This window comes from Asparagus officinalis, chromosome 3, assembly GCF_001876935.1.
Source record: "Asparagus officinalis chromosome 3, Aspof.V1, whole genome shotgun sequence".
NCBI lineage: Eukaryota > Viridiplantae > Streptophyta > Magnoliopsida > Asparagales > Asparagaceae > Asparagus > Asparagus officinalis.
Genome location: NC_033796.1, coordinates 70,321,686 through 70,342,950, shown reverse-complemented (window position 1 = coordinate 70,342,950; position 21,265 = coordinate 70,321,686). Strand labels below are relative to the sequence as shown.

The window sequence follows — 21,265 nt, the reverse complement described above, 5'->3', positions numbered from 1 at the left end:
TACTAAGGGATCATTAGTAGTGATGAAGGGAGTCCGTGATAGAAATCTCTATTATTTGAAGAGAAGTACTGAGATTGGCCAGGTAGCTTCAACAGTTTCATAGACGGATATGAACAAACTTTGACACTACAGATTAGGACACACAAGAAAGAAGTCATTGCAGGCGTTGTGTAAGCAGGGGCTATTAAAAAGAGCCAAAAGTAGAAAAGTTGAATTGTGTGAGTACTGTGTTCTTGGCAAGAAGACTAAAGTAAAGTTCGAAACAACCATTCATAGGACGAAAAATATCTTAGACTATGTGCACACGGATGTTTGGGGTCCCACCTAGACGGCATCACTTGGTGGTCGATATTGGTTCGTCACTTTTGTGGATGACTATTCTAGGCGTTGTTGGGTGTACACCATGACAAAGAAGAGTAAAGTCCTAGAGATATTTGTGGAGTGAAAGAGAAGGTTGGAACTACAAACAGTGAGAAAGATCAAGACGTTGCGATCCGACAACGGTGGGGAGTATACATCAGACCCCTTTCAGCAGCTATGTCGAGACGAGGGTATAGAGAGACACTTCATAGTTAGTCATACGCCAAAGCAGAATGGGGTGACAAAGAGGTTGAATTAGTTTTTACTAGAGAATGTCCGATGTTTGTTATCGCAGAGTGGTTTAGAGAAGATCTTTTGGGCTGAGGCACTTTCATATGCGAGCCACCTCATTAATAGGCTTTCCTCATCTGCGATAAAGGGAAAGACTCCTATAGATATGTGGTCGGGAGAACCAACACACGACTATGATCAGCTCAAGATTTTTAGGTGCTCTGTATTTTATCATGTCAGAACTGATAAATTGGAACCTTGAGCTAGGAATGTCATATTTGTGGGATTCAAGCGTGATGTTAAAGGATCGATACAAACTTTGGGATCCAGTTGATAAGAAGATTATGCTGAGTAGATACGTTACTTTTGATGAGGCTTCACTCTTGAACTCTCCTAGCTCTCATCAGGTAGAGAGCAGTCTGGCAGAGGAGATATCGCAGGTGATAGAGATTGATGCAGCTTAAAGAGTCCAGATTGGACCATATCCATTAGAGTGCTGACTGAGGTAACGTCAGGCGAGCATAGCGATGATTTGAAGGATACAGGTACAGCAGAGCAGGATCACTGATCGACGGCTCAAGTTCAAAATTCGATTGTGGTTCGGAGACCCAAGAGAGACATACAGTTGCCAGCAGGGTATACAGATATAGTGGTTACGTATACACTTTCAGTGGAGAGTGTCGATGAGATGGTTCCTACTATATTCAGAGAGGCTGAGCAGAGTTTAGAGGCTAATTTATGGCAAGAGGCTATGCGAGAGGAGATGGAGTCTCTTTAGAAGACGACACATGGGAGCTTGTTGAGCTTCCAAAGGGGCGGAAGGCAATTGGTTATAAATGGGTGTATACCAAGAAGGAGGGCATTCAGGTCACTCCAGTGAGGTTCAAAGCTAGATTAGTAGCAAAAGGTTATGCACTAGAAGAAGGCATTGATTACAATGAAGTCTTTTCTCCGATGGTGAAGCACTCTTCGATTTGGATCTTGCTAGCTTTAGTGGCACAGTATGGTTTGGAATTGGATCAGTTGGATATGAAAATAGCTTTTCTTCATGGTGATCTTGATAAAAAAATTTATATGACTCAGCCATTGGAGTTTCGAGCTGCAGGAAAGGAGGTTTTGGTGTGTAGATTGAAAAAATCGTTATACGGGTTGAGGCAATCTCCAAGACAGTGGTATAGGCAATTTGATGGGTTCATGATCGGCTATTGATACATTAGGATCTAGTTTGGTCCTTTCATGTACTATCATAAGTTACATGGAGGTGCGTACGTTTACTTATTGCTTTATGTCTATAACATGTTAGTTGCCTCTATTTCCAGATCCGCCATAGATAGATTGAAGATTCAGATTTAGAGTGAGTTTGAAATGAATGATTTGGGTGAAGCAAAGTGCATTTTAGGGATGGAGACCGACAGAGACAGAGATAAGGACAAAATTAGTTTGATACAGGTGACTTATTTGAAGAAGGTTTTACAGCGATTCAATGTGAGCATGGAGACAAAGCTAGTCAGTGCACCTTTAGGAGCCCATTTGAAGCTTTCAGTTGACCTTTCACCGAAGACAATTGAAGATAGAGAGTTGATGTCGAAGACTCCATATGCGAGCATAGTGTGGAAGCTTGATGTACTCTATGGTTTATACGAGGCCGGATTTGTCATAGGCAGTTAGCATGGTTTCATGGTACATGCATGATCCAGGTCCGGGTCATTGGGATGCTGTGAGGTGGATATTGAGGTTCATTCGAGATACCTCAACGTTGGTTTGGTGTTTGAGCGGGACATTAGTGATGGACAGTTGTGTATTAGTTATGTTGATTCAGACTATGCTGGAGATTTGGATAAGCGTCGGTCGACGACGGGATATGTGTTCACTTTGACTCGTGCGCCGATGTATTGGAGATGCACCTTGCAATCTATAGTTGCTTTATCGACGATAGAGGCAGAGTACATTGGGATTACAGAGACTATTAAGGAGGCGATTTGGCTTCGAGGAATTTTGGAGGATCTTGGTTTTCGCAGCGGTTTGTTACCATTTATTGTGATAGAATGAGTGCAATCTATTTGGCTAAGAATTATGTTTTCTATACGAGGATGAAGCACATCGACGTTCACTATCACTTCATCTAGGATGTTCTTGAAGATGGGAATGTGGAGCTCGTGAAGGTTCACACAAGAGACAATCCAGTAGATATGCTCACAAAAGTGGTCTCAAGCAATAAGCTCAATCATTGTAGAAATTTGTTGCAGATTTGCGCGTGTTGAGGCCGTTCACGGCCATTTGGATGAACTACGAAAGACTTGATTCATTGGGAGAGAGGGTACGTAGGCAACCACATTGGTACAGCCGGATTTGGAGAGACGACACTTAGTGCTCTTGTTGGTGTCAGCTCAGTTTTGAGAACACTTCGTCGAGATGGAGAATTATTGGATACCAGGTTATTGGGCTAAATAGGATTCCTAGTCTATTTTGATTTTGGTTTTATAATTATTGGGATTCCTAGTCTGTTTTGGTTTTAGGGTTTTTATATATATAGAACGTTTTAGAAGAGATTTGTAGAGAGAGAAAAAAAGGTTGTTCTGAGCACTTTGAGAGGGGTTTGTGCCGTTCTTTTGTGAATTGCACTTGTTGGTTGTTTCTCCTCTCATTGCTCGACGATTCGTTTGATTCGTGCGCACACTTCCGCCGACGTGCAACACTAACTAAATTAATCTTTCTCCTTAATCTCTCTTCCTTAACCATTTGCCAAACGGGACCTAAGGTGATATTTGGTAATGGGTTAAGTGAAGAGTTAAGGAGGGTAAACTTCTTCTATCCTATCAAACATAAAAAATTTGCACAAGGTGTAAATTGAGTTAATCCCTCGTAATTTGCCAAACAAAAAATAGTAAAAAAATTACCAATCCCTCCAAAATGGTTAAAATGAGTTAATTCTTCAAAACAAGGGTTTTACAAATCCATCTCTTTTGACTGATTAAGGGAGAACACCTCTATTCGTAAAGAAAATGGTCATAATCTTTTTTATTCCCAAACACAAAAAATAACCATAAGGATTAAAGTAAACTAACCTAACAGACTAAAAAAATTTAATGCTTCGAATTAATGAATGGGCTCGCTATTCAAACCCTTCTCTGTAATCCCTTTCCCTTAACTTTTTCTGAGGACAACTAAAAAACATAGACGATAATAAGAAAGGGTAAAAACTATCCAATAAATAATAGCTAGATAACATGAAATAAAACTAATAACTCCAAAATATAAAAGATAGCTAGAAAACTTAAACATTAATTAGAAAATGGAAACAAGAAAGGTGAGGTAGAAAAAAAAGTTGTCGCCAAGATTCAAGGGGATCGGGAATAGCTCTTTTTATTTATTACATCTTACATTTTCTAGTCATACTATCTAGTTGGTTTTTACTTTTTACCATCACCTTTTATTTTTCATATTGCCTTTGGTGTCACATCAATATTCGGGTTATGACTCTCCTTGCTACTATCGTTTATCTTGCTCTTGCTTTACACAAACCATTGGTGATCATATAGTGGTGCTCTTGATCGATCAACCCTTGGAAAGATGAAAGAAGGGACGGTACCAAGTCTAACGCAAACATAAACATGCAAGTTGGAACTATATCACGTCACCCTTCTGGAGGTGAGGTTGATATCTCCCAATGACAAAGGAAAAGGAGAAGTTAAGAAGGTTGTTGAGATTTGAGATGTTGATGGCGATGAAGTGGTAGAGGGGTATTTAGGAGTAATTCAAATTAATGATACTGATAAGGAGGGGAAGGGAAAGGGAATAAAAGTCCTAGAGAGGTCTAACATATGAGGGTGGATGCAAATTCCTCAAACAGAAAATATGAGAATTGGCTTGTTCTGCCTTAGGAGGTGAGGTACATACAATTTGGAGAGGCCTAGACATTGCAAAGAATAATGTCTATAAGTGGGTAGTTCTTGAATTTCATGTCATGCCCCCACTTGTTACTCTTCAATTTCATGTCAAGCTATTCTCCTTTGTAGCGGGGGTAAAAACATGAGAATTATAACAAAATGAAACTCTTATTCACTAATCCCATCGTATCATTAATCACTCGAGTTTTAAACGGGACACATTTTTCTGACAAACAAATTAAATACATAATGAAATAAATCTATGACATAAGACTCATGTGCCATGTAATGTCCTCGGCTCCACAAGAAGACAGGACATCCATCTCTACAAATCTCTCACCGAAATTGCTTGTCAGCCTTGCCCCATTCATTGACTTGTCTACTTCCTCCACAAATCTCCTATACTTTCAAACTATATTCTTATATATCACACATCTCATTTACAGCATCACATACTCCTCGCAAACTATAACATGAGTCTAGTTATGTTTTTAATAATTTTGAGTTATTTTCATTTTAATACATCAAAATTTCATTTATGTTTTACTTTAATGCACTGAATTCTTAGGGCTACTTAAAAGATAATCTGAATTTTTGAAGAGAATAGCCAATAGCGCTACTTAATCATGAGAATACGATAAGATACTTCTACCCTTCGATAGTTGTTCAAACACAATAGAAGAAAAAGGACATGGGGGTATTTCATTCTAGGGAAAAATGTGTCTAGGCCCCAAAAACAGAAAGTTCATGTGACCCGCCCCCTTGTATTTTGCCCCATGTGATTCAGCCCCAAAAAGTACCATTTAATATTTCAAGGCCCCTCCACGTCAGCAGTATAAAAAAAGAGATTGTATTTTGAAAAAAAACCCGAAATTACCCCTCCACTTATCTTCCCTAGACGTCTGGTCCACAAACTACATGGAAAGTCACGCCCATTAATGCGATCTGATGGAAAAAATAGAGGGAAATTTCCCGCCCTTTTTTGAACTCTATCATGAGCAATAACTCATGTTAGTTCTACCGAATAGATCTAACATGGTACCTATTAGAACTAACAAAACAGACAATAGAACTAACAAGAGCGTTAATAGAACTAACAATAGAACTAACAGAACTAACACACTGAGCATTAGAACTAACAAAACAGACAATAGAACTAACAAAACAGACATTGTACCTAATAGAACTAACAAAATAGTCAATAGAACTAACAAAACAGACAATAGACCTAACAAAACAGACAATAGAACTAACAAAACAGACATTGTACCTAATAGAACTAACATGCTACACATTAGAACTAGCATGCCACTGTACAGAACTGACACACTGATCATTAGAACTAACACGAAAACACATAGAACTAACACACTGAGCGTTAATGGAACTAACTCTCATTACAACTAACAAGAGCGTTAATAGAACTAACAAAATAACTAACACAACTAACACACTGAGCATTAGAACTAACAGAACAGACAATAGACAATAGAACTAATAAAATAGTCAATAGAACTAACAAAACAGACAATAGACCTAACAAAACAGTCTATTAGAACTAACAAAACAGACAATAGAACTAACAAAACAGACAATAGACCTAACAAAACAGTCAATTAGAACTAACACACTGAGCATTAGAACTAACAAAACAGACAATAGAACTAACAAAACAGACATAGACCTAACAAAACAGTCAATTAGAACTATCAAAACAGACAATAGAACTAACAAAACAGATTTAAGTGGAACTAACATTAACACTTTGGCTACTTGGTCAATTGGTAAAGCTTGGGAATTTGGAGAGGAGGTCAGGAGTTCAAACCACTACACCTACAATATATATTTAAAGAGCAAGTTAGTTCTAGTTCTAATTCATGTAGTTATTTTCCCCAACATAAAATCTATAGACAATTGGGGGTACACAAGCTCATACCTGATGTAGTTACTTTCACCATCCTTCTCAAGGGAGTGGCTGTGCAAGGAATGTTGAAAGAAGCAACAATAATTTTCTTTCAAATACTAAAGAGGGGGTTTATGCCAGATGTCATAGCATACTGTAGTTTGGTCGATTGATTGTGCAAGCATAGCAATCTAATTGTTGGGTTTAAACTTTAAGAATGATGCTTAAAAATGGTGTTCATCCTGATATTGTTGTTTATAATGTTCTCATAAAGAAGGTAGAACGGACAGAACTAATATGGCAGCGAACAGAACTAACGTAGGAGATAACATATCACGAAAGCGGGTAGAACTAACGTAAGAGATGACATTATCTTCAATTTTTAGCTAAATGTCGATATGCCTGAAGATTCAATGTGAGCTTTTGAATTTCTGCCGTTAATCTCTTATACAAAACTCTATCAATCACCAAATCACACAATAAAAAGGCATTAAAGAAAAACCCAAACCGCTGTTCAAGAATCCAAGGAGATCCCATTTCAATTAAATGAAAGAGAAAAACTACAAAAACCCAATATCGATTCCCTTCATAAATTACAAAAAAACAAGAGCACTATCTTGATTAAGACATTGATTTGGGTAAAGATATTCCGTAACTTAGAAAGGGGAGAACAACGATGCATCGGACCAAAGCTCCGGGCTCCGTCAGCTCGCGGGTCCCACCGGACCATGTTCCGTGTTCGGGTCCCCGGACCATGTTCCGTGTTTGTTGTTGAACCCGCGTTCACGAGCTGTTTCTAAGATGACTCCTCGACCTCCGACTTCATGACCACCGTCATCGCCTTCGCCTTCCACGACCTCCCCAGGGTCTGATCATTTTCAGCGGCCATGACGGAAGTGAGAGAGAAGGAGAAGCTGAGAGAGAGAGAGAGAGAGAGAGAGAGAGAGAGAGAGAGAGAAAGAGAGAGAGATGGGAGAGAGAGAGAGAGAGAGAGAGAGAGATGGGATGGGGTTAAAGGGATGGGCGCAGTTACCAAGCTCAATCAAATCAAAGGGTAAATTTGTAACTTTTGTTGGGCTTTTCTCAGGATCTGGTACCTTGGGGCCTTAACACAAATACAATGTGTATTTGGGGCTTATACACATGGGTCAGAATACAAGGGGGCGGGTCACATGAACTTTCCGCTTTTGGGGCCCGGACACATTTTTCCCTTCATTCTAAGAATACAAATATCCAAAAGCAATTGGATGATATCAAAGAGACCTAATTTTAACAGAATATCCAACACAATCAACTAACTAGATATACTAAAATACAAGACAGGTAAACCTATCACATTGGAGGAATTTAAACTTCATGATATCAAAGCCAAAAAAAATGAATGAAACTTCACAATGGTTTTGTAGTGACAAAATTTTATGACAGAGATTGGTTGAACAAGTTTTCATACCAAGGAAGAAATTCTAAGATTTCTCTCCATATGTATACGTATAATATCCCGTCGTAAACACTAATAAGCGTAAATGGACCGCATGATTTAAAGCCCAAACCATGAATACCCAACCGTCCTCGCCTATCGAACGTACATTTCAAGGGACCCACTGTTAGCTAATCAAATAGTACTTTTTCTGTATTAATTAATATGATAGAAATGTAAAGTTTGCCTTCTCTTGGTAACGTACAATGGTAAATGATTAGCTACCATATAAAATTCGTAAGGGGGGGGATTTAGTCAACACATTCTCTTGCATAGGAATCCATATATACGTGCTCTTTCTATAAATACGTCTTCCAGAAGTTGAGAGAGAGAGAGAGAGAGAGAGAGAGAGAGAGAGAGATGGGATGGGGTTAAAGGGATGGGCGCAGTTACCAAGCTCAATCAAATCAAAGGGTAAATTTGTAACTTTTGTTGGGCTTTTCTCAGGATCTGGTACCTTGGGGCCTTAACACAAATACAATGTGTATTTGGGGCTTATACACATGGGTCAGAATACAAGGGGGCGGGTCACATGAACTTTCCGCTTTTGGGGCCCGGACACATTTTTCCCTTCATTCTAAGAATACAAATATCCAAAAGCAATTGGATGATATCAAAGAGACCTAATTTTAACAGAATATCCAACACAATCAACTAACTAGATATACTAAAATACAAGACAGGTAAACCTATCACATTGGAGGAATTTAAACTTCATGATATCAAAGCCAAAAAAAATGAATGAAACTTCACAATGGTTTTGTAGTGACAAAATTTTATGACAGAGATTGGTTGAACAAGTTTTCATACCAAGGAAGAAATTCTAAGATTTCTCTCCATATGTATACGTATAATATCCCGTCGTAAACACTAATAAGCGTAAATGGACCGCATGATTTAAAGCCCAAACCATGAATACCCAACCGTCCTCGCCTATCGAACGTACATTTCAAGGGACCCACTGTTAGCTAATCAAATAGTACTTTTTCTGTATTAATTAATATGATAGAAATGTAAAGTTTGCCTTCTCTTGGTAACGTACAATGGTAAATGATTAGCTACCATATAAAATTCGTAAGGGGGGGGATTTAGTCAACACATTCTCTTGCATAGGAATCCATATATACGTGCTCTTTCTATAAATACGTCTTCCATTTCTACACCTCACAAGCCATATTTCTACTCCCTCTTCCTTCTTCCCCCCTCGCCGCCGCTTGTATTCCCATTATTTATTTATTTATCTCGCCGAAACCAGAATTCATTGTTCAAAAGTTTATTATTAATTAGCACTCCCTTGAGGTCATGGATTCGAGCGTGAGCCTTGCTTCTAATGGTGGAAGTACTAAGAGATTCATGGCGTATTTTCTATACGTCTTCCATTTCTACACCTCACAAGCCATATTTCTACTCCCTCTTCCTTCTTCCCCCCTCGCCGCCGCTTGTATTCCCATTATTTATTTATTTATCTCGCCGAAACCAGAATTCATTGTTCAAAAGTTTATTATTAATTAGCACTCCCTTGAGGTCATGGATTCGAGCGTGAGCCTTGCTTCTAATGGTGGAAGTACTAAGAGATTCATGGCGTATTTTCTCGCCGCCTCTTCGGTTGCGGTCGCTTCTGCTTTCCTCGTGTCTTCATCTTCTTCAAATGACTCCCGCAGGCGTCTTCTCTCTCGAAGCGTTCGAGTGTGGCCGGTGAGTTCAGTCTTTTCCCTTTTTCATTATCTCTTGAATCTTATTGTTATTATTATTATTATTTTGTCTAATTGTATTAAAGTTAACCCATTCGAACTTCCGCAATACCCAAGTTAAAATTGAGGTTTAATTGACTAAACATTGTGAAAGTAATTAAGGATGATTTAGCTCTAACTGGGGACTAGTAACAACATCCAAGTAAAAGACAGCTTAAGTTTCCGAAATTTGAGGTTGTTTTTTTTTTCTCTCGTGATCTGAAGCCAAAATCGTACCCGAGATTCAATTATGTTATTGCGTCTACTCTTTCGTTTCTAGTAACAGCGGTAGGAATACTGGGCACGTACAGAATATACACATAGTTACAATGAAAGAAAAAAACAAATAATAATAATAAAGGGGTGGAAAAAGGAGAAGTTTAATTGGAGGGCTGTGTCGTTTGGATATTCTTTCTTTTCTAGAAGTTGATTATTTAAAGTTTCTTTAAAAAATTGTGAAATTCAGGACTTGGAGTTCAACTGGAGCACCGTACTTGTGACCGTTATCGGATTCTTGGGTTGTGCTTTCGGTACCGTAGGTGGAGTCGGAGGTGGCGGGATATTCGTGCCGATGCTCAACCTCGTCGTCGGATTCGACACCAAATCAGCAGCTGCCCTCTCAAAATGTAAAAGACCAATAAAAAATGTAAATTTTATTTTTATCACATTTATATAAACAAATTTGCAAATTATTAAAGCAAAAAAATTTCCCCCCCCCCCATTCAAAATGAAGGTATGATCATGGGAGCCTCTGCTTCATCGGTTTGGTACAATCTTCGTGTTTCTCACCCATCAAAGGAAGTTCCGATCATAGACTACGATCTAGCTTTGCTATTTCAGCCCATGTTGATGCTCGGGATCACCATTGGAGTTTCTCTAAGTGTCGTCTTTCCTTACTGGCTCATCACGGTTCTTATCATCATTCTTTTCTGTGGTTAGTTTCCTAGACTTTCTGGTGTTTAATTCAGCATTTTAAAAACAAGATGATTGTACTTTATTTTGGGTCAATTTCACAAAAAATCTTCCGACTGTTTGGTATTTTGCGTTAATTAAAACCCTTAAACTTATGACAACTCGCGTTAGTTAATTAAATATTATGATTTACGGCAATTAGTTTAAGCTGTCACATGTTTCTAAGATAAACATGTACGTTTCTCAACAGGTTTTCGATCTACACTTCTGAAAAGTTATCTAGGTTTTCTCTGTTTTTTAAGCTTAGATGGGTCTTGTAATTGTATGGAACTCCCTTAAATTTAGGGGGGGTTTTGTGAAATTTACACTTTCATTTTCACTTCATATATTAGCTTTGCGCTTACATTCTATGTTTTCAAGTATCTTATATATAATTCTTCTCATTTAATCTTAATATACATGTCAGGTACATCATCAAGGTCTTTCTTTAAAGGAATTCAGATGTGGAAGCAAGAGACAATTCTGAAGGTTGGTTAATTTTCTAGTAATTTACTTATCGATTAAAACAGCGTGTGAATAAATTTTTAATTGCTTTTTAATTGCATGCAGGCGGAAATGGGGATGAGAGAAGAGGCCAAGTCTAGCCAAAGAGATGGTACACATTTTTTTAAAAGGAACTCATAAATATATTTTCTATTGTTTTATCTTTGACATTTTTAATTTTAGTTATGGTGGTTTTTATATTTTTTTTTCATTCAGCAATCATTGATGCAGAGTATGAACCTCTACTTGCTCAAGAAGAGAAATCCAATCTTGTAAGTAAGAGAGTTAATAATTTCCATAAAATAAGGAAAAAGTAACTAAAAATTTGGTGTTCTTTGTACTATCATTATCAGCTCATATGAATTAGATGTTTTGTTTCTTTTTTTATGAAAATAGGATATATTGCTTTTGAATCTAAGGTGGAAAGGAATCCTGGTATTGATGATTGTGTGGTTTTGCTTCTTGCTCCTTCAAATCATCAAAGTATGTATCTCCTCTCTTCTCTTCTCTCTCCCCCTCTCTATCTCACGAGATGCTTTTTGGTTTGAACTTTTTGAGATAAAGTTAGATAAATTTTGAACTTTTATGCAGAATGATACAAAAGAGTGCAGCCCCACGTACTGGATCCTCAACATTTTGCAGGTAAGACCTCATACTTTTATGAGTTCTAATCCAAATCCTTAGTACTTTGTATCCTCGCCCTACATCTTTTTATATGATTTTGTCACTTCTTAATTATAGCATGACATAGGGGCCATTGTGTAGAGTATATTTATCATATATATATAAGAACACCCCATGTGAGGCGGATGATCTCATCCAGCCATGTGAGCAACAAAATACCAATATTGCCCCCCTCCCATGCATCTGTGTGGCTCAGGCTCAGCTATGTACCTCGGTAATAATTTTAATGCGAGTATTTTGTGAAAATAATTTTAGAACATAATTTTATAATGTTTACGGCAGTAATTATTTTAAAATTTCATAATGTTTACGGCAATTGGACTGCACGGACACAAAATCCGAGAAGATGCCTACTACATAATCCATCATGTAGTAGATTCAAATTTAATGGGCTAATGGTCACCACTGCCACTGAGTGGTCCATTCAATCTACGCCTTTTCTTATGAAAATCTGACACGTAATAAAAAAAACATAAGGTGAAATAGGGTTGTCATTTAATTGGCTAATAGTGACCACTGCCACTGAATGATTCTGTATCCTCTTCGTAACAGACCAACCTGATGTGCTAGTTTCTCTCATGTTGTCGATCTAACTCTTCAAATATGAATTTTTCACTGAATTCTTCGAACAAGCCTCAAGTCAAACCTAAAGTTTTGATACCACTTGTTGTGCGCAGCGGAGCTCGAAACCACACGAACAAGAAAGAGATAAATTACAACCAATAAGCTAAACACAATACCATAGTAAGACAAACGAATTTTATATGGTTCGGTAAGTTCCCTACGTCCACGGGGCAAGGAAGGGGGAGTTCTTACTATTAGAAATCAAGAGAATACAAATAGGGTTACAAATCTCTCAAATAAACCCTAAAACAAAGCCTTTAGATCTCTCACAAATCTCCCACAATTGGATGTAACAATCCCCTCTCAAAGACTGCTCAAAACATCCTTATTTAACCCTAATTAATTAGGATTAGGCTTATATATCAACTCAGAAACGAACCGGGTCAAAACCTGTAACCCAGAAAATAATCGCTACGCTGTCAACCGCACACCCTACGACAGAACACAAAAATCCTATAGGGTACTCACGGTCGACCGCGACGGTCGATCGAATCAATTCCCGAGACCAAAATCGATTACAGGGTCTCTGCGGTCGACCATGGCGGTCGACCGCCTTCAGCTCCAGAACGCATCTGGACTTCGTGCACGTTTTCGGCCGCCCGCCGCTGACTCGCGGTCGACCGACAAACATCCTGGTAGTTTTTCTGTGATTTTCTAAACTGTTCTTCGTCTCGTTCGTTATTTCTTCAATTCTTCACCTCGGCGAACGTTTCTACCAAAACTGAACCGACACCAAAACATCCAAATGTCACACTTGTTGCGTCCAGGACGAAGTGAAAACAACTCACTTCAACGGACTCAATCCACAACAAGTCAGGAACCCAAACGAGAGCTTAAACACTCTCCCCCCATCGAAATCAACAAATCCAAGCGGCTGCATCAAACAAGACTACCTATGTATCCTCTTACCCTATGAATCAATTATTTTAAAATTTCATAATTTTTACGGCAATAATTATTTTAAAATTTCATAATGTTTACGGCAATTGGACTGCACGGACACAAAATCCGAGAAGATGCCTACTACATAATCCATTATGTAGTAGATTCAAATTTAATTGGCTAATGGTCACCACTGCCACTGAGTGGTCCATTCAATCTATGCCTTCTCTTATGAAAATCTGACACGTAATAAAAAGAACATAAGGTGAAGAGTGGTGCTATAGGCACACTCTCAGTTACAGCTTCGCTCACACCCGCCTCTCTTGTTACAGTGCAGGGGAACCACTTGTTAAATCTCAAGTGGCCCGCCTACACTGTAACAAAAGAGGGGGAGTGGGCGATTGTGTGACTGAGGGTGTGTCTGTATCATTTCTTTAAGGAGAAGTAGGGTTGGCCTTTGTTAACTGTGACGTTTTTCACAAATTTCCTCAGTAATTCTTACTTGGCCAAATATTATTATCGTCGTCTATAGGGGATGCGTGATTAATATAAATTGCTTCTAATTTAAGATATCAGCTAGGCCCCGTCAATCTAAACAGCTGGCACGTCGGTCACATGCTGTTAACGTGATTGTTCTGTGATTTGGAGTCGCTGTTCGTCCAAGGATGGACGTCTCCGTCTTTATTGTACTAAACAAACTTATTTAGCAAATAAATAGATCTGTATTATGGTTAGATGTCGCAAGAAGTGAATCATTTAGAATATGTCGTTTGATATCACCACAAAGTGTTATGTCATCATCCAGAATAACTTTTAAAATAAGAATTATGTACAAGCAGCGTACCGAATTTCACAAAACTAACTTAGGGGCTGTTTGGTTGGTTTCCTAAAAACCAAGAAAAGGAAATCGGTACAAGGAAATCAATAAAATAATATTTTTATCCATTTCCATCCCTAAAACTCACCCACAACATCCAATAAAATATTATTTTTATCCTCCAACTCATCTCATTTCATCTCCTTTCTTACCTTTAAAAATAAACCAAACACAAAAAATGTGTCACATCATCCAACTCATCACATCTTATTTTATCTCATTTTTAAAAATTACACACATCATCCAATAATATTGTGACAACTCATCTCATCTCATTAAACATTCCTTTCCACCCATTTCCTCAAAAAAAAACAAGAAATTAATTTCCTTAAGTACATGTCACATCATCCAATAATATACCTCCAACTCATCTCATCTCATCTATTTTCTTATTTTTAAAAACGAACCAAACACAAACAACCTCAAAACATCATCCAATAATATACCTCCAATTCATTTCCTTATTTTTTTAACCAACCAAACAACATCAAAACAAGTTTTTAAAAAAATCACTCACATCATCCAATAATAAGGTGACAACTCATCTCCTATTCTATAATTTCCTTTTTTTTTAAACCAACCAAACAACTTCAAAGTAATTATAATAGAAAATAGGTTTCCTAAAGTTTGATTTCCCAGTTTTTTTGGCCAAACGAACAGGCCCTTACTAAATTTTGGGATGTTCTGTCCAAATTATTATAAACTTTTTTTAATTAGTGAAAACAACATCAAACTATTTTTTAGTAAATTAGTGTACTTGGCGACAGCTAGGATGAGTTGTTTTTTCGATCCACATTAAATAATGGTTAATTAGTTACCACGTCCACGTGCGGTGTCACTATTTTGAACTTACTAGCACTGTAGTTTTATTGTTGCCGATAGACATCCACGCTCATTTTGTTTACTCTTTTGGAAAATGATACAGACACACCATCAACCACACCATCAACCACACCTCTTCTTCCGCTACAGTGCAGCGGGCCCCATATGAAATTTTTTAAAAATTTTCATATGGGACCCGCTGCACTGTAGCGGGCCCCATATGAAATTTTTTAAAAATTTTCATATGGGACCCGCTGCACTGTAGCGGGAGAAGAGGTGTGGTTGATGGTGTGCCTGTAGTGCCCCTCTACTCTTTTACCCTCAAATAGACTAACGAAATCTCACCCAGGTGCGATGTCGGACAAATTTTTTTTGAGCTGAAAAAGCAGGGTAAAAGGCCCTGCTTATAAAAACTATTATTAATAGGAAACAGAGATACAAAACCGATACAACAGAGCGTCACTAACTAGATGTAGAGCCGGTGAGAATGCAGTAGGTAAGGAGCGGACATATGTCGTCACCTACCAAACTGTACCCCCATCGATTCTACTTAGGTAGTTGGTGCATAATACATAATTACAAAAGAGGATAAACAACAACCTACTAGAACATCAAGCATAACCAGTTTTCCAAAGTAGTGGAAACCGAAACAGATTTCAAAATATTAGCAACTTGTTTGATATGAGAAGTAGCTACAGATATCCAAAATTTAGGGGAGGTGTCCTTAACCAGCAGCAGCTATGGAGATTCCTGATTTGGGTAGCTGGGTGAGAGGTTGTCCCCATCTGCCTTGACAATCTTGTTAGCAAGCTCCTGGAGTCCGATGTTTGATGCAGCCCTACGCAGTCTCCTTGCGAGCCTCTCATCTGCAGCACCTGTCCAAAATATGGTATATCTCCCAATATTAGAAGCAATGTGGAGAGGGTTAGATGGGGACAAATTTGACAAGGGTAAAGGAGTAATAAAAAATTTAACCCAGCGGTCTATGTGCTAAACAATGATCCTACGGGGGTCTCTGTGCACTTAACTCTTTACACAATTGAACACTATGCAATTTATATTTATCTTTATTCATTATTGTACTATTTGCAAAAGATATTAAAACTTTTCTAGTCCAAATTTCACTTGCTTTGCATGAACACCATAACCAATATCGCGCATATATGATCAGATTCCGGTGGCATTCATAGTCTTTTTCTGGGAGGCAATGAAGCTGTACAGGGAGAGCAAAGATCGCAGGATCCACGGCAACTCCGAGTGCGTGTGTGAGGCTTCAATCGAGTGGAGCACTCTGCAACTCTTCTTCTGTGCTCTCTGTGGACTGCTCGGTGGAACCGTCGGCGGCCTCCTCGGCTCTGGCGGTGGCTTCATCCTCGGCCCTCTCCTCCTCGAGATCGGCGTCATCCCTCAGGTTTGTACACTCCAAACTTACATTCACCCAGCATGGTCCGCTTATTATTCCTAAACTTATTTATTGGCATTTAGATGTTCTGATGTCTAAATAGAACAACCACACTGGTCTGTAACCATGACGTGTACATTATTTCCCCAACACAAATTGAGGATCCTGGAACTTAAGTACTGTAAATAAATAATTAATTAATTACAGATATAGTAAGGGGCCGTTTGGTTGGTTTCCTAAAAACCAAGAAAAGGAAACTGGTACATGGAAATCAAAAAAATAATATTTTTATCCATTTTCATCCCTAAAACTCACTCACAACATCCAATAAAATAATATTTTTATCCTCCAACTCATCTCATTTCATCTCCTTTCTTACCTTTAAAAATAAACCAAACACAAGAGATGCGTCACATCATCCAACTCATCACATCTCATCTATCTCATTCTTAAAAATCACATACATCATCCAATAATATTGTGACAACTCATCTCATCTCATTAAGGGCCCGTTTGGTTGCTGAAGAGGGCTTGGGAAAGCCTGACAAAACTGATAAAAACTGTCAGTTTTGGCAGGCTTTCTTACAAAAACGATATTTTAGGGGCGTTTTTGCAAGAAAACCTGGAAAACCTGTCAAAACTGACAGTTTTTGTCAGTTTTGACAGGCTTTCTGCCCATTTCAACTCCTCCTTTCAGCAACCAAACGGGCCCTAAACCTTCCTTGCCATCCATTTCCTCAAAAAAAATAAGAAATTGAATTCCTTAAGTATGTGTCACATCATCCAATAATATACCTCCAACCCATCTCATCTCATCTATTTTCTTATTTTTAAAAATGAACCAAACACAAACAACCTCAAAACAACATCCAATAATATATCTCCAATTCATTTTCTTATTTTTTTTAACCAACCAAACAACCTCAAAAAAAGTTTTTTTTTAAAATCACTCACATCATCCAATAATAAGGTGACAACTCATCTCATCTCATCTACTATTCTATAGTTTTCTTCTTTTTTAAGCCAACCAAACAACCTCAAAACAATTATTATAGGAAATAGGTATCCTATTCTTTGATTTCCTAATTTTTTTTTGCGAAACGAACAGCCCCTAAGTGACTAACTTTCTACAGTACGTAAGATGTACGGGGCTGTTTGGTTGTTGTTGGTAAAGTTGTGTATTTATGATACAACTTGAAAAGTTGTTGTCCACCTCATCAATTTCACTTTTATATTTTCCTTTGTTTGTTTTTTATTCCATTGGAATCATAAATTGCTTGTTTGGTTTGCAAATGTAACTTTAATTTGTTTGTTTGGAAAGTGTAAAAAATGGTCCATACTCAAATGATCATATTGGTTGGAATTATTTTTTATTATTTTTTCTAACTTTAATGTTAGATTTCTCCTAAAATCATGTCTTTTTTTTATGAAATCACTTTACAAGCCACATCAGTATATGAAATCACTTTACACTATTTTCACAGCTACAAATAAACAATTGAAAGTGATGAAAGCTAACATTGGGACCCACTTTTTTACACTTTCCATCCTTTTACATGGTAAAACAATTGAAAGTGATGAAAGCTAACATTGGGACCCACTTTTTTACACTTTCCATCCTTTTACATGGTAAAAACATACAACCAAACAGCCCCATTGGGACCCACTTTTTTACACTTTCCATCCTTTTACATGGTAAAAACATACAACCAAACAGCCCCTACATGTAAATTAACATGTTGAAATATTTTACCTCCTGGTCCATGAGCAAGGTCGGCCCTACCTTAAGGCAATTAAGACATTTGCCTTGGGCCTCAGCTTGGGTAGGGCCCACCCGGGATTCAACGTCAGGCTCCAGTCATCTCCTAATGATGCAAGGATTTATAAAATATAAATAGCTTCCTCTCTAGAGTCGTGAGGATTCAACTCTTGTGGGTCGGGTTGATCCGGTTGTTAACGCCTACCTAATCCGTTATTGGGGTCCGAAATCGTAATCACACTGCTCATTCATCGGACGTTCACGAGTCATTCACAGTAACCTATAAATAATATTTACAACCGCTTCTAAATTTCTTCTCTATTTCAGAATCTAGGGTTTCTCTGTGAGCATGCAGCAGTCCTCTCTCAAAGGGGCTCCTTTTCCCCCTTTCTTCGCGATTTCTAGGGTTTGCTTGTTAATCTCTCTCAAGTAATCTAGAGCAAATAGCATGATGTCTCATTTCCTTGATATTTTTAATTTTCCAAGCATCTTTCATGGATATACTGGATTCGAATTTGAGTACGATATGTAGCTATTATCAAAATTAGATGTGTACGGATTTTCTGTGTTAATTGTTTCATACTAGAAGAAGCTGATACATTTACTTTGGCATTTGAGAATAATTTTTGTTTTAAATGTCGTAGATCGTAGACTCATTAGGTACTCTAGTTTAAGTTTTCACGGGGAGTTCAATATTTTATGTCAAACTACATGGGAAGGTCGGACTAAAAGTGTTAAAGCAATAAAATTTCAAGCTCCAAATATAAGAAATTCTTTGATTCAATCAGTAGAAATTAGCAAACACCCAAAGATAAATGTGAAGCCAATAGCTTAGCAACTTATGAGATTGAAAATTTTGAATTCTTATTAGCTATAAATATTTGGTATGACATACTATTTGCTGTTAATTCAGTTAGTAAAATCTTACAATCTAAAGATACGCATATTGATATTGTCATAGATCAATTAAAGGGTCTTATTGTATATTTAGAAAATTATAGACAAAATGGTTTTATGTCTGCTTTGAATTCAACTAAAGAACTTGCTAATGAAATGAACGTACAACCTATATTTCGTGAAAAACGTAAAATTCATAGAAAAAAAAAATGAACGTACAACCTATATTTCGTGAAAAACGTAAAATTCATAGAAAAAAATAATTTGATGAAAATAATGGTAATGAAACAATATTTAACGTTGAAGAATCTTTTTGTATTGAATATTTCTTATACATAGTTGATAAATCGCTTGGCTCAATTGAAAGTAGGTTTGAACAATTTAAAACGTATGAAAATTTTTGGTTTTTTGTTTGATTTGAAAAAATTAAAAGCTTTAGATGATATTGAATTAAAAGAATATTGTCTTAATCTCGAAAATACACTAAAACATGATGAACATTTAGATATTAATGGGCTTGATTTATTTTCAGAATTGAGAGTGCTTAGGGAAATTTTAAAAGTTGTGATTAATAGTCAATTGAAGTGTTGAACTATATAAAGTGGTAAGATTCTTTTCCAAATACTTGTATTGCTTATTGTGTATTATTGACTATACTCGTAACAGTTGCTTCGCTGAAAGAAGTTTTTCAAAATTAAAATTACTAAAATCTTATTTAAGATCGACCATGTTACAAGATAGGTTGTGAAAGAAGTTTTTCAAAATTAAAATTACTAAAATCTTATTTAAGATCGACCATGTTACAAGATAGGTTGAATGGTTTAGCAATATTATCTATCATTACTAAAATCTTATTTAAGATCGACCATGTTACAAGATAGGTTGAATGGTTTAGCAATATTATCTATCAAAAATAATATATTAGAAAATAATGAATATAAAACTTTAATTAGTAAATTTGCAGCTCAAAAGGTAATTAGAAGAATGAGATAAAATGTATTATGAGTTGTATCACTTAGGCCTCATCTAATATTTCGCCTTGGGCCCCAAAATTCGTAGGTACGGCCCTGTCCATGAGTAATTTATCAGAAGTAGTCTGTTAGCAATTTTTCATTTAAGGTTATTCTAATTTATAATTACATATCTTTTGTAGGTTGCAAGCGCGACTGCAACCTTTGTGATGTTGTTCTCCTCATCTCTCTCAGTTGTGGAGTTCTACTTCTTAGGGAGATTTCCATTTCCTTACGGTATGTTCAATTTGTCTAACTTTCACCATAAAAAAAGAAATAAATGAAATTTTAGAAATATAAATACAATTCCATTAACAATTATTTTGACATGTTTTTTAAAATTATTTCAGCCGTGTACCTCATTTTTGTGTCCGTGCTGGCTGGATTCTGGGGACAATTCTTTGTCCGAAAGCTGGTGAAAGTGCTTAAACGAGCTTCTATCATCGTCTTCATCCTCTCTGCGGTTATTTTCGCAAGTGCTATAACAATGGGTAATAATAAAAAAAATTTCATGATATTAAATAAATATTTGATGATATTCACGTATTAATTTCTATATATTCTTTTTTCCCCCCATTTATAGGCGTGGTTGGAGCAGAAAAGACAGTGGACATGATCAGGCAGCATCAATACATGGGATTTCTTAGTTTCTGCGGCGCAAACTGAACTTGATCATCCAAATATGTGGATTAATTAAATATGTAGGTTAATTTTTTTTCCCAGGGGTTTGGCAAGAGTGTTGGTCAATAAGTAATTGACTTCATCACTCGTAGAGTAACGGATTCGAATGCCTTTTGGGGTGTTAGCTCCTCGTTAACCCCCACAAAGCTTGCATTTTATTTCTAAATTAATTGTTCTCAAGAAAGCTTTCTTTTGTATTGGTTCATTTGTCGATTGGATTGCTTTTTTGCATTTGATGGGTGTGTACATTGAAATTTCGAATCCCTGGTTCCCCTATAGTGTAAGCAAACACTATTACATATATTTGATGAAATTTTATGGCATTCTGAATAATGAGATGTACGTGAGACTCTGTTGTGCTTATGTGAGAATATAATCAGCTCTTTCCAAGTTGAGCTTCATTGTTACAGCTGGGCATCAAAAAAGATCCATCACCAGCTCCCTTCATCTCTCTAATTTCTGTCTTTGATCATGAGTTGGGTTCTCTCTGTTGGCGTTCACAATGTGGGAGATGATATGGGTTCTCGTTCCCAATTTCTCCGGCGATCTCAACGCAGCTAAGCCGCCGTCGTGGGTCCTCCCTG

The 21,265-nt window shown here is 37.2% G+C and overlaps 1 protein-coding gene across 1 annotated transcript; it reads left to right on the top strand.

Moving 5' to 3' along the window:
- Positions 9,238-21,023, top strand: LOC109834309. Its single transcript, XM_020402299.1, has 12 exons — positions 9,238-9,553; positions 10,055-10,214; positions 10,322-10,522; positions 10,967-11,028; positions 11,110-11,155; positions 11,260-11,315; positions 11,440-11,526; positions 11,635-11,685; positions 16,104-16,343; positions 20,144-20,237; positions 20,351-20,491; positions 20,584-21,023. Exons 1-12 carry the CDS (start codon positions 9,386-9,388, stop codon positions 20,664-20,666), a joined length of 1,389 nt encoding a protein of 462 aa, XP_020257888.1. The 5' UTR covers positions 9,238-9,385; the 3' UTR covers positions 20,667-21,023.

Coding starts and splice junctions, on each gene's coding strand:
- LOC109834309 (XM_020402299.1), top strand. CDS start 9,386: ATGGATTCGAGCGTGAGCCTTGCTTCTAATGGTGGAAGTACTAAGAGA. Junction 10,215..10,321: donor AGCAGCTGCCCTCTCAAAAT/GTAAAAGACCAA, acceptor TTCAAAATGAAG/GTATGATCATGGGAGCCTCT. Junction 11,527..11,634: donor TGCTCCTTCAAATCATCAAA/GTATGTATCTCC, acceptor ACTTTTATGCAG/AATGATACAAAAGAGTGCAG.